Source organism: Chlamydotis macqueenii, chromosome 10, assembly GCF_036417535.1.
Source record: "Chlamydotis macqueenii isolate bChlMac1 chromosome 10, bChlMac1.mat, whole genome shotgun sequence".
Classification (NCBI taxonomy): Eukaryota; Metazoa; Chordata; class Aves; order Otidiformes; family Otididae; genus Chlamydotis; species Chlamydotis macqueenii.
In genome coordinates this window covers 17,747,083-17,761,492 of record NC_141565.1, presented here as the reverse complement: position 1 = coordinate 17,761,492, position 14,410 = coordinate 17,747,083, and the positions used below count along the sequence as shown (strand labels likewise).

General features: G+C 37.9%; 1 protein-coding gene across 3 annotated transcripts; it reads left to right on the top strand.

The window, feature by feature from the left end:
* The first annotated feature begins 260 nt into the window (after window positions 1-260).
* UBA3 (ubiquitin like modifier activating enzyme 3) lies at window positions 261-14,292 on the top strand. 3 transcript variants are annotated; one of them, XM_086755562.1, is made up of 18 exons: window positions 261-302; window positions 439-480; window positions 3,419-3,539; window positions 4,546-4,626; window positions 6,277-6,359; window positions 6,903-6,983; window positions 7,603-7,646; window positions 7,944-8,008; window positions 8,853-9,008; window positions 9,131-9,233; window positions 9,726-9,839; window positions 10,930-10,983; window positions 11,449-11,485; window positions 11,566-11,647; window positions 12,581-12,681; window positions 12,813-12,876; window positions 12,989-13,043; window positions 13,508-14,292. In XM_086755562.1, the coding sequence occupies exons 1-18, from the start codon at window positions 283-285 to the stop codon at window positions 13,594-13,596; spliced, it is 1,392 nt and encodes a 463-aa protein (XP_086611688.1). In that variant the 5' UTR covers window positions 261-282; the 3' UTR covers window positions 13,597-14,292. The 3 variants fall into 3 exon arrangements, with proteins under 3 accessions (XP_086611688.1, XP_086611685.1, XP_086611686.1); XM_086755560.1 differs by having other exon boundaries at window positions 296-313; XM_086755559.1 differs by lacking the exon at window positions 439-480 and having other exon boundaries at window positions 274-302.
* The last annotated feature ends 118 nt before the right edge of the window (window positions 14,293-14,410 follow it).

Here is a 14,410-nt window from a genome sequence, read left to right as displayed (position 1 = left end):
GGCCGCCGGGCCCCGGCACGACACTGCCAGGAGGCTCCTGCCCGGGCAGGGAGGCGGCTGCGGCTCCCCGGTCTCTGCTTCAGGTCTCGGGGGAGAGGAATCGGAGGTGGTCCGGGGCGGGGGGACACAGGGGGTCCCCGCCTTGTTGCCATGGAGATTGGCGGGGTGCCTGGCGGGCGCGCTATCCCGTCCCCAACTCTATAGGCCTGCAAGTGTGGCGGCGCTCTGGCAAAGCACCGCCCACCGAGGCGTTGCGGGGCATTGTGGGAAGCAGAGGGAGCTATGGCGGATGGTGAGGAACCGTAAGTACCCTGTATGTCTGTGCTCGGCCGCCCCTTCCCCCGCTTCCCGGGGACGGGTGGGCCCCGGGGTCCCCTCTCCCTCCTCCCCGGTCTTTGTAGCGCGATACTGACCCTTCTTTTATTCTCTCTCTTTTAGGGAGAAGAAAAGAAGGAGGCTAGAGGAGCTGCTGGCGGATGGGTTAGTGCGGGGCTGCGGGCGAGCGGGCTCCCCGCAGGGACAGGGCCCGGGCAGGGACAGGCAGCGCTTGCTGAAGGGCGGCTGGTAGGTCAGGGCGAGCCGCAGCCCCGCAGGAGAGGTGTGGGCTGGGAGGAGGAGGCTGCGGGTTAGCTCAGGGCTGCGGGGCCCGCTGGAGAGGCGCTGGCAGGGGCCGACCGTGTGTGAGCGGCTCGGGGCCCGGCGGGCGGAGAGGAGCGGGGGTGGGACGGGAGGAAGGAGCCGGAGGAAAGGTGTTAGGTGGGTCAGCGTGAGGAAGGGGAGACGCGAAAAGGGCACTTGAACAGCAAGGACTGGGGACGAGGAATCTCCTGGGGAGAGGACCAAGGGGCTCACCCGGAGTGGGGATGGGAGTTGCGGGCTCGGAGCTTGGCATGAGTAAAGGCTGGTGTGCTGGAGAGCTTTGTGACTGGAGTGGAAAAAGCTGCATTGCCGGTCAGGGACCTGGGGAGGGTCTCTAGGCTAGAAGCAGGTGACTAAATTTTGGCTGAAATTAAAAAATGCAAGCTACAGAATGGTTGCCGCTGCTTATTAAAACCCTAAATTCTATGCATCTGTCTCAACGACCTTGAAAACTAATGCTCAGAAATCTTTAACTTCATCTGCTTCCATCCCCTAACTGTTCCCTTTCGTCTGCTTGTGTCCCTCTTCCCAAAGATCACAAAGCAGACCTGCCTGCCAGAGCGGTGGACTCACAGGCAGTGCATGTGTGTGTTGGGGTGAGGGTCACAAAAATCCTTGGGCATGTTGGATGGGGAGGGGTGCATGCCAAGTCCCTCAAAAGCATGGAGCTTTGGAGATGTGAAGGTAACAGGGAAAAGTCTGGGCCTAAAGCAACGTTAAGGATTGTGGTGCTCTGATATTTTAAACAAGATTTGAAATTAAAGTAATTCGGTAAAATAAATAAAAATTTTGCTAAACTCTCATAATACAGATACCTGGTAATGCTGTAACAACAGAAAAATAAACACTTAAAAAAACTGTCTCTGAAGTTAAACATAAACTTTCAGGTTGAGTTATTGACATTTTTCAGATCTCCACAACATCCAAGACTGTAAAAACCAAACTGTAGTATAATCGCAAAAGTGAACCTAGATCTTACAGTTTTATTACTTATAAAGGAACATAGACATTGAAACAGAAAAGGAGTACTGCTGCTTAATGGCTGTTTATGTGGACTGTATAAACGGATAAAAAGTTGTTCTTAATGTCACCAAGCATAGCTTCTGCACTTGTTTTCAGAAGAGTTAAAAATTATGACATAATCCATAGAAACCATTACTGTGATGTACATTGACCCATTTTATTTGCTTAAGTCAGTGCTTAACGCACATCCTGAAAACTGGTATACAACAGCCGAGCCCACGATTCAGCGGAGGGAGTGCTGTATTTATTCACACTATTTCCCATTATGTGAAATATGTGTTTTCACGTCATTGTGAAAACTGAAGGAGGCACAAAAGTGTAAGTCAGAGATCAAAAGACCCTTATGAATTCAAGTAAATTTTGTAGATCTTATTTAACTGCTAATACAGTGAGTAACTTACCTAAAGTCAACAGTTAACCAAGAATGAGTTCAGTCTGCAGTCAAAATATTGTCCAAGTATGGTGTATTTATTCCTGCACTGTAGTGAAGTTTTGCCCTGTTACTGAAGATCTTTGCCAAAATTAGTTGCTTGTAAGTTAAAGTTGCTATGGACATACTGTGGTGTCCATCTTCTGAATTCTGTGAGGATAAAGGCATTTGTTGGCTAGGTGTTTTCACTACATTTTCCTTTTATTTTGAGATGAATCAGCAGGAAGTAATAATAAAGTCTACAGTTATTGACCCAAGTTATTGATAGAAGTGTTCTTCATGTGGCTTCATAGGAGGAAGCAGTTAACGCTCCTTATCAGCGATGGCGCAACCTCTCAGACTCAGGATTGGCAAAGCTCTTTTTATAACGAGCTGAGTTTTCTATTAATGTAGAAATTGTTCATGTGTATTGAGAGGAGCTCCTGTCTGAAAAGGAAAGTGTGCCTTATTAAGGAAGGGCTCCTTCTCTGTAGGTGATGGTCTTACATTAGAGAATTACTTATGAGAGCTGATTTTGAACTATTCCAGTAAGTCTCTTAATAGTTATTTAAATTTATAGTTGTGTACTACTAAAAGTGACCTGCAGAAGCAGAAAGAGGATAGTGGAGTATTTGATGTAGAATTCTGTATTGAAGATTTAAAAGAGGATAACTGCAAACATTCATTTTTTTCGAGTCAGATTGCTATGGCTCACAGGCTCAGGAGATGCCTGAAAATGAGGGTCTTCTAAATTACATGGTACTAATTGAGACTGAAGAGCATTCAAGATTTGTATTTTTTTTTTATACTTGCTTAAATAAACTGCTGTGAAGATTCAGAGGAGACAAAATGGCACATACTGCTGCTGTTTATTCGGTGCCTCGAAATTGCGATTACATACTGACAATTCTAAGGATGATTTATGAACTTTAAAAGTCCTCAAAAAAAGGATTCAAGACTTGATTCTGAAGAAAACATCGCCCTCAAGATCTAAAAGGACAACCTCTTTTTCTGTATCCTCTTTAAATACAAGGAAAATAAAAGCAAAAAGGCTATCCCCTTTTTTTCACTTCAGGTCAACTTTTACTAGTAACAGCTCAATCAGTGGGATTTCTTGAAATGCCTGAGTTTTTTCCCTTCTGCGCGTATTTGTATTATTGCTTTCTAGTTCTACAAATAAAACCCACTCATGCAAATGTTCACACACATAACTTACGTGCATAAAGAATATGCAGATGCATTTGTATGAATAATTTAGGGTTTTTTAAAATATATAAAGAAAAAATATTTTAGAGGTGTGGCTTTTTCTCTGTGATTTTGCAGCTGAATTTACTGTGTTCTGTGCAGAATGGCTGTTGATGGTGAGTGTGGGGACTCTGGAGACTGGGAAGGTCGCTGGAACCATGTAAAGAAGTTCCTCGAGCGATCTGGACCATTCACACATCCTGATTTCGAGCCGGGCACTCAAGTGAGAAACACTTACTTTAAATAAAAAATTTTGTAGCGTGTGTTGCAAACTAATGGAAACAGTTGCATTAATTGACCACCAGCAGTGTATGAATACTAAAAGTGCATGGAAAGCTTATATTTTAATCGATTGAACATTATGATTCTAGAAGGACATATGATATTCTTTTTATAAGCTTGTGTTTCCAAATTGTACAGTGTCAACTACAGGCTTGCTGTCATCATATATATGAATATATAGCACACTTGAATTATGCTCTGCCTTTGAGTTCCACATGAAAAGTAGCAGCATTTGTCTCTCCATTTTGAAGTGATTAGATACCGTAAGGAATTTCTTGTACTTAAAGAAGGAATTAAGGTTAATATGAGTATTTAGAGAATTGGGAAAGATGTTTATTGGGAAAAAGCAAAATTTAGACTGTTTTAATTATTTCTTCTGCTTTCTTTTTTGGGTACATTTTGTTCCAGAGCTTACAGTTGAATGTATTTTATTGTTACCTTTTAAATGCACTATTCCATTATTTACTAGTTTGAAGCTGGGGTGTAGTAGAAGAGTTCACAGAAAGCAGTTATCTAGTTAAAAATTTCAGTTCTGCTTGGCCAGCAATGTTTTCTGTCTGTTTAGATTTATTTTGTATTATATATCAGTAAAATATTTGGAGGAAGAAAATACTGTTTCCTTAAATTGAATAATAGTAAAGGTGGACCTTGCTTTTTTCATGATCAAAAGTAATATAAAGAGAATACTGGTATCAACAAAGGTCTTGCTTTTCTATAAGCTGGGATATAGGAACTGCATGAACTCAACAACTGATTAAAGTCCTGTATGTAATTACTCCTGCAAGCACAAACTTAGAGCAACAAAAATAAAAAATTAAGTTGTTTTATGTGAAATTTGTGAGTCACCGACAGCTTACAGTAACATATTTATAAGGGTTACGAAGCAAAGGACAGATTGTACTTTTTCCTATTTATTGTATTAATTTTTTATTTTATATTTTCTGCAGGCTCTTGAGTTTTTGTTAAGCACATGTAAAGTACTAGTTATTGGAGCAGGAGGACTAGGATGCGAACTCCTGAAAAACCTGGTAATTACTCAGTTTTCACCCTTTGCTTCTTAAAATTATCTTTTCTGCTTTGGTAATCTGGCATTTTTGATTGTATGTAGGATTTTAATTGAAAAAACTATGACAGCTCCAAGGCAGTTTTCTTTCTTTGGGAATTTAGTGCTGGTGCATTTAACCTCTGTTACTGTTTTATGGGTTTTCTGGAACATAACAAATTCAATCTGTTGATAGCCCCTTGATAGGGAGAATTTGTATGGGATAAGGGACTTGCTTCATAAATCTACTCTGTGCACTCAGTTCCCACCTTTTCGAAAAGGTTTTAAGTTATCATGATTTATTTTTTTGTCATTTTCAGAAAGATAAGCTCATATGTAAATCTAGATTCTGCTCATATGTATTTATGTCTTTGGGACAATTAATATAAATCCAATAAAAACTCCAATCTGTGTGTTTGTGATGTCCCAGGCTCACTCTTCTCTTTAGCAGGCTGTCCCAGCCTGGTTTGATGATATTGAACAAAAGCTGAATATTTATCGATGAAATAAAATTATTGTTCAGCACCAAGGGTATCTAATATGACGTACAGAAATTCTTGCTGCTTTTTTACAGAAATTAAAGAAATTTTTTTTACCATATTACCATTTTTATCATTTTTACATGAATTAAAGAAATTAATTCTGAATTAAGTTCTGAAAAACTTTAGTCCTGTTGTTCATTTGTTTAATCAGTTTCCCAATGCAGCATTTTCAGTACTTACTATGCACGGGATGGCTCTGTTTATTCAGAAAATGTAAAATGAAAAGTTTGAAAGTCTTTACATATAACAAGATTGAGTCTTAATGGAAAAAAATACGTAGGGGATGGGACTAATTTTCTTTTTTTTTTTTCAAGTCACTTTGGAACATCACATTTCCTTTCTCTAAACCCGGTGTTTTACAACATTTATTTCCCTTTCACGTTGTTTCTTTGTGCGTAACATGTTATTACTTTATCAGATCATACCCACAATACAGTTTTAATAAAATTTTACTTTAAAATTATTTGCCAAGTCTAGTGACGGTCTGCATGCAAACAGATGTCAGGCAGAACTTCTCTCAGAGGTTCAGCAGGTTTTTAGATGGCAAGGTGACTTGTGTTTGCATTCTGTTCCAGCATTGAATGCAGTGACGAATGATGACTTATTTTGAACTGTGATTTGAGCGTAGATATGTCAGACTCATTTATGCCACCTGTGAAAATGCTGAATGATCAAAAAACCTAAATTTTTAAAATAATTAAATTTTGGGTTTTTTTTTCCTGCCAAGCAAGGAACTGCTTATGGTATTTCTTCAAATTGTGCATTTTTTCCTGAATGGGTGCTTTTGATTTACTGCAGTTGTTAGGGAATACCGCAAGTTCCCCTTACAGATTAGCCTTCTGCTGGCTAAATCAGTGTTACATTTGGTAGAACATTGTCTTTGTGGAAATGTTACTTATTCCATCTGTCTAAATAGCAGCATTTGCAAAGAATGTTCTTATAACAAAGAAAAGCCGTATACCTGTCTGCACAGGGAATGAAGAACAAGTATGTTTGTTCCTCCAAAGGTTGCTTTTTTGGCATATGGAATTAATTCTGGAGCACCGTAAGCATTTCATTTCCTGTTAAATGATGCTGACTGTCTCTTTTCACAGGCGCTGTCTGGCTTTAGACAGATCCATGTTATTGACATGGATACTATAGATGTTTCTAATCTCAACCGACAGTTTCTATTTCGGTAAGTGGTCTTTTCAGAATTCAACTTTTGTTTTTTTAAATGTATCTAAACAAAATATGTCAATATGATAATTATTTTGGTTGAATGAGCTGTCATTAAAGGTTACTGAGCTTTGATATCACAACAGGACCCATAATTAACTAAATGCCGCGTGTGATTCCTTCTTGTTTTGAGATCTGTGGTGTGATAGTTTGAGTGTGAAGAAAATGAACATACGTTCCGTAGAGCTAATGACTAATGGAAAAGGTGACACCGAAGAATAATGCACACAGATTGAGATATCCATTTTTCTGGTACCGTTTTCTTCCAAGCAAAATGAAAAATTGTTGAATTTTTCTTTTGGTACTAATAACTGTAGTTACTTGGACATATTTAGGTAACTCTGGGGCTCTCATATCTCATACTTTAAAGGGATGCCCTAATATTATCCATATCAATAAATTGTCCTACAGTTACAATTAATTGAGCATTGCAATGCATAGAGTCTGGAAAGATTGAATGTACTAAAAACATGCATTTGAAATTGCTTGGTTTTTTTCCCAGACCGAAAGATGTTGGGCGACCAAAAGCAGAGGTTGCAGCAGAATTCCTGAACAGCCGCGTTCCCAACTGTGCTGTCGTAGCGTATCCTTTTACAGAGAAGTAGTAGTCCCAAAGGCTTCAAAAAACCTAGAAAACTCTGTAGGTGGTAAAACTATCTAAAGTATTTCACTGCCATCCTCTCTTTCTCATACAATAAAGAACATATTGATTCAGCTGGTGATTGAGAATTCTTTCTCAGTGACATTAGCGTAGTGGAAATATGCATGGGGAAGAGGCTAAGCTTTAAGAAACTATGTTTCCACTGAGTCTTTCAATATTCTAGTTTGCACTAAGATATCAGAACTGCAGGTTTATTCACCAGAGAGTTTTGAGCACGTACTGGTAGGAGACGCTAGTTTATAAACATAAAGCAGCGCTTACAGATATAGGACTTTGTGAGAGTACGTGTTGTGAGCTTCGTAAATGGTATGCCAGCTGATCTTCCTCCTGCCTGTGACTATTACGTTATGTCTCTTGTTTTGTCAGATGCTACAGCTTCAGCTATGGGAATTTTTAATCTTTCATTCACTTAGGTTTTTTTTAAAGTGTCATATAGAATCATGGTATTAATTTAGATAATGTTTTGGCTTTAGGTTAGCAAATAGAAATCAGTAAACTTAACTACTTTACAAATACGTTCCTTTACTCGGCTTACATTCAGATATTTTAAAAAGATTCAAGACATGGATGAAAGCTTCTATCGACGTAAGTGGTATTTGTTTGCCTGCCAAACACCCACTGGTGGTTTACAGGAACATTGCAGTTGCTGCTTGCTGCTTTTCCTGGTAGTTAGATTGCTAATTATTTTAATATTCTACAGTATACTGGAAGTAGAAGTAACAAATAGACAAACTTAAATGCATCTGTCATACAGGTGACCTGGGAGAGGGAGGTGGTTAAACTGCAGTCAGTTCCTCTGGACTCTTACAGCCAGAATACTTTGCTTGTCTTAAGAAGTATGCATTAGTATAGACTTTAAATAACCTTTTTTTTCCCCCCTAGAGTTTCATATTATTGTTTGTGGGCTGGACTCTATAATTGCAAGAAGATGGATAAATGGCATGCTGGTAAAGTCTTCAATCTTTTTAAAGCCTGGTTGTTTGAGTATAGATAACTGAAATTGAACGGATTTGGTGGAATATGTCATTAGACTGAAATGAGAGCTATTTGAAACTCACAGCTTTCTGTATCTATTTCTGTTTTCTTTTTTCTTTCTGTGAACAGGATAAAATGCATGCTCTTTTACCTGCCTTTTTCTTGAGGAGTGTTAGCCAACATTTGTGCAGTGCCCTGCAGGGGTAATTTCAAAGTTAGATTACACTGTGGCCTTGTGCAGTCAGCTTTTGAAAATCGTAAGAAGGGAAGTTCCACAGCACCTCTGGATGGTCCCATTATGAACTTTTTTTTTTCCCATTAGCCAAACAATACTTACCATGCTGCAACTTGTAAATGTCATCTTTTGGAGCCCCGCTGATACGAAGCAGTAGAAAGCTGGTAATTGAACTAGGTAGTTTCATCATTGTGAATTTGTTTATAAAATAACAATCTTGAGTATTTACCAGTATTAGAAAGAAAACAAAAACAAAACCAACAAACCAAGAATCAAAACCTCAAATCCTTCAAACCAACCATTTGTTCTGGTATGCTATAATGAAATAATAGCATTTATCAGGGGGGGTAGGGGGGGAGGTGGAGAGTGAAGCTGGTAGATGAAGTCCAGTGCACTGACTAATAAGCAGTGTTTTATACACTGTGTATTCTTAAAATAAAGTGTATATTAAGCATTCAAGCTTGCGGCATGCTGTTAAGAATAACATTTTTAGGATTTGTTTTCTTCCTACAGCTTGTTAAAAAAACTCAAAAACTAAAACCTAACAAAAACCAACAACTTCCCCCACCTTTATTCGTTAGATGTCATTTTTACATTATGAAGATGGTGTACTGGATCCAAGTTCCATCATACCTTTAATAGATGGAGGGACAGAAGGTTTTAAAGGAAATGTTCGTGTGATCATTCCTGGTATGACAGCATGCGTTGAATGCACGCTTGAGCTTTATCCACCGCAGGTAATTGCAGCCAGTGATATCTCCTTCTTTTTGTGTTCATCTGATTTGCTTCTTTCTTTTCCTAGTACTATACATAATGTATTGCTCCCTTTCTTCTGGTTTTCTCCCCCTGCCCACACCAGGTCAATTTTCCCATGTGTACTATTGCGTCTATGCCCCGACTACCAGAGCATTGTATTGAGTATGTCAGGATATTGCAGTGGCCAAAGGAGCAGCCTTTTGGAGGTAATTAGTATATTGCACTGGTGCTAAACTGACTTTTCTCCTTTTAACTAATTTGTTTTGAGTTAGGTATACACAGCTACTTTTAATAAAACAATCCTACCTTTTGACTATATGTGGATCGTTGACGTATTGATTGTAAGCCTCCTCTGAACTGGTGATGGGTTTTCTCTTCTCAGACTTGCTCTCTGGTTCCGTATTTGTTCATGTGCTTCTCTCTCTAATACTGCACAGTGTCTTTCCTGGCTCAAAATGTAACCTGTAACAGCTCTATAAATCTGTGAAGTTAAGATAGTTTGTATATAGAGTGTTAGAACTTAGGATATTTGTAGAAATGATATTTTGATTATTTAGTGTCAGGTTTTAATAGGTTAATGGGGTATTCATTTTAACCCAAGTTAAAGCAAAGAGGTTTTTTTTAGACAAAAAGAACACTGTATTTCTGAAGAACTTCTGTAACTGTAACTTTTATGTAAATTCTTATCTTTCCTGTAGAAGGTGTTGCACTGGATGGAGATGACCCTGAACATATACAATGGATTTACCAGAAGTCTTTAGAGAGAGCATCACAATTTAATATTAAAGGTGTTACATACAGACTCACCCAAGGTAAGGGTATGGCATTTCACTAAATTTGTGGCATTTGCAATTAGGCTGGATTGGCATTCTTTGTATTTGCTATGACTAAACTGGCAGCTTTGCTGAGAAAGAAATAGTTTTTTTTTTCCTCCCTTAACATCTTAGAACAGAAACAAGCAGCTTGTTTCCTGTGCCAGCACAAATATTTTTATGATTACTCAAATGTTTAAGGGTTCGTGATGAATTAGAGGAACTTATCTGGGACAAAAGTGAACATTCTTTTTGCCATTTTATTTTTAACCTGGAGCAGCTCCACAGCTTATGTTACACTGTGACCACTTTTGCTGGGTCAGAGAGTAGGAACAAAAGAACGTGATTGTCTCTTTTAGCAACAGTAGCACTTTATGCCAGTTTGGGCTAGTTAAGACTGCAGCATCTGTTCTTTACTGCTGTCTACGCCTCTGTTCACGTGCAAGTGCAGAATGCTGCCGCTCATTTAATCAGTGATTTATACGCTAACCAAATAGAAAAGTAGTGGAGACTATGATACAAAATCTCCAGAATTTGTTGTAATTTCTATCTATTTGTTGACTTGTAGTACTGACAATGCATTTGAAATGCTGGGCTTGAAATGCCACACAGAAAGAGTGAACGTCCTCGTTCCCAATGTGCAAACTTGTGTGCGTAGGAAATCTCGTGTGTGTACTCTGCTGTTTGACTGCACGGGCTCAGTAAGAAGAGTTGGCTGAAGATGTTAATACAGTTTGGCAAGCCTGTTCTTGCAGAAGGAATACTAAAACCAAATATGTTTCCTGTCTGCATTTCTTCAGTTAAACGGGAATAGTACTGAGTTTTAAAGTAGTTTTCTACACTAAATATGGAATACTTGTTTTTAGAATTTGTTCTCTGTGTGATAATTTTTCTCAATATGCTTGATTGATTCCTAAAGTAAAAAAATACCAAAGTACTTGAGCAGCATGCCATTGTACCTTGTTGTTAAAGAAATCCCTGGAAAGTTTAAAGTACCTTTGGGTACACACTTCCATAATTATTCTGGCTGAAAGTCATCTGTCAGTATAGTTTATTGGAAAAGATAAATCTGTATGTTTTGTTTTTACAGGGGTGGTTAAACGAATTATTCCAGCAGTAGCTTCTACAAATGCAGTAATTGCAGGTACGCTAAAATAACTCATTTCACTTCTGCCTGATAGACTTTAGAGTTTTGTAATGCAACAGTTTGGAACAGAGAACTCAAGGAGGGTAATAGTAATTTTTAAATGGGTCCAATTTATTCTTAGAGTCTCGTTTCTGTTTTCCATAGAGAAACTGCATGTGACTGTACCAATTTTAAGCTCATATATGAATGTGAGAGTGAGCAAAAGCATTTGAGACTGGGGGAAAAAATAGTCAGAAAACATGGTATATCAGTTTAACACAGTCTCAGATTAGTGCCGAATCTGTGGTGTTAACGCATAGAACTACCAGCGGCCTTCAGATATTTATTTTTCTCTTTACAAATTGTTATACTTGATTTTTTAAAAATTTTTTTTGGCACTGGTTTGGTACAACTTTGTGCACTAATGTCTGCATGTTCTGAGATAGAGCTAGAAAGTAAAGAAATTGTTTTTTCTCATTCCAGCTGTTTGCGCCACTGAAGTTTTTAAAATAGCTACGAGGTATTTAACTTCTTTCTTAATAACATACATGATATATAGTGTGATGACATGTAATAACAGTAACATATTTGTCATTATAGTGCATACATTCCTCTTAACAACTACTTGGTGTTTAATGATGCAGATGGATTGTACACATACACATTTGAAGCTGAAAGAAAGGTTAGTGTCCTTAAAGGCTGCAGGGTTGTTCCCTCAACCTGTATTGAACCTTACGCAGTTTGTGTGTATTTCTGAAACCCAGTATTGACTCTCTTGGCCCCTAGCACTGAATAGTAATTTTCAAGTTTTAAAAACAGAAACTACAATGTTGCTGGTCTGCTACTTCTCCAGAGTATTGTTTTCAGCATGTAGGAATTTTTTTTTTTTTTTTCCCCCCTAAACTTATGTGCTTTTGGGGTCTAATAGTCATGACAGTGGTGGTCTGTCCATGTAGAGTAGCTGGACTATTTACTTCCAGATCAACAGATGTTTTATTTGATGTCCTGGTAATGAAACCTTTTCTTCTACGCATCAGTTTACCAAAAAATATTGCATAGTATGTGTAGCGGCGTTTTTATTTTTTGCCTGTTTAGCCAAAGTTTCTTAATATTTGGAAAAGTAGCTTCTGATACCGGGAGGTTCTTCAGACAGCTGTTTCTGTGGTGTCTGCTGGTGCAACATTGGTATCTCAACTGTTTCTGCTATGCTACTTGCAGAGGAAAACGGCACTTGCCTTTTTTGAAAGTGAATCCTGAAGATTGTCCCTGTAATTCAGGAAATGTGGTTTACAAAATAAGATACGCAATCTTAAGAAGACTTGTAAGCAAATCTTCTCAGAAAGAGGTTATGACAACAATTGATTTGAAAGTTTGTAGTGTTAAATTTTAGGCCAGATGAAATTTCTAGTTAATAAATACTTCGCTGCTGCTGGGAGCCAGTCGAACAGTGGCAGACTTCACAAGGAATTGGATTTTGTCATTAATATTTGCAACAGTGTTAATATTTCTAGAGCTAGAAGTTAAAAAAAAAAAGCAAATAGTTTTGAGACCTTATTAGCAGCATTTTTAAAACTGTATTAAACATAACTTGCATTCTTATGCTGCTTTGTTGTAGGAGAACTGTCCAGCCTGCAGCCAACTTCCCCAAAACATAGAGATTTCCCCATCAGCTAAATTGCAGGAGATCTTGGATTACTTGACAAATAATGCTTCATTGTAAGTGTGTAGCTATTCTGACTTACTTGATAGCTTTTGGTAGTTTAGTGTTTCAAAAAGGTAATTTCTAACTGTATTTTAACCTGATTGTCTGGGTTTTTTTTGTTCTTTTTTTAATGTTTTATATATAGGCAAATGAAATCTCCTGCAATCACAGCAACTATGTATGGGGGAAATAAAACACTTTATTTACAGGTAATCCGAACATACATAATTGTCTTTAGTAATCTTAGTTTATTTAACTTTACTTGCTTTAATTTGAAATGAAATGTTCGAGCTTTTTTTTTTCTTTTTTTTTCTTTTGCAGACAGTAGCTTCAATCGAAGAACGAACAAGGCCAAATCTTTCCAAGACACTAAAAGGTATCGTGCAGTTGTTACGTGTACGTGTAGATTTTCAAAATACTAGATTTTCAGGATTGAACAGAAAGTCAATCATTTTCATCCCCCTGTATGGCATGTTTAGCTTCATTTTGCACTGTGCAGTAGAATGTGCTTCATTGTCCTTTTACTTGCAATATACCTTTCTTCAATTGCTTAAATGGGAAGTGTGGGCAGATGTGGAGAGAAAAAACATTGCAAAAAAGCAAGCTGATTAAATTACTGATGTAATTTAAACATACTTCAATAGTGTTTTATACATTTCTTGACAAGGTGTGTTAGTTTCCTGGATGAATTAGATGCATTTTAGCTTAGCTAGTGAGCTGTTTGCAGCTTTATTTTATTTTATTTATGATTTGTGGGAGTGGCATTCATAACTTAAAAAAAAAATTGAAAAAGACAAACCACATGGGTTTGCTGTACTTAAACTTTTCTTTCTGTTTCAGAACTGGGGCTTGTGGATGGCCAGGAGCTTGCAGTTGCTGATGTTACTACACCACAGACTATGTTGTTCAAGCTTCACTTTACCACTTAATTTATTCTTAAGTAAACTGCATATACAGCGAGAGAAATCTGTACCCATCTTGTAAAACAAACATGCTCTGTGGCTGTTAAAGCAACCTGAAATGTTCACATTAGTACTAGCATTATTGAAGGTTAGGTAATACAAATGAATCACCATATTTCAGAATTGTATGTAGAAGCCAATATTTGGTGGATTATATTTGTATAAACGCTTATTAATGTACAGAACTCTGATGTATAGGAGTACACTTTTTTCCAGTTTTTGTTGTCAAAATGTTAAGGCTAATATACTTTCAGATACATGGAAATTTTAAGGTGGCCAAAAGTCTTGTTTTCAACACGTGTGCACACATATAAGCAAAAAGACCCTTTACAAGAAACCACAGTGATCTGGTGTTAAATTGTAGCACTCCTATACACTTGCTGAGTCACCTTAAAACCAGAAGAGAGCATGAGATTAAAATGAGCATTTTCCTTTTATTTTGTATCGATTTGATGAATTTTATGAAAGCTGTTAAGTATGGAAGAGATCACTTTGGTTAGGACAAAAAGCTCAACCGTACATGGAAGTACAGACATGTCCACTCGCAGTCCCCAGGCAGCTGCTGTGCACGGTGTCGCAGGATTATTGTCAAGTATCATTGGTGCTGTTAAGGTATTTATTAATAAAAAAAAAAATCATAAAGACACCTTAGTTTGTGGCTTATCAGTGACATTCAAGAGTGTTTATAACATCACTTAAAAAATCTAGGGCATCATTGGTCAAGCTTCTGTAAGTGGTGCTGGATACCTCAATGTGAATTCTCTGATTTTATTTGATGTGT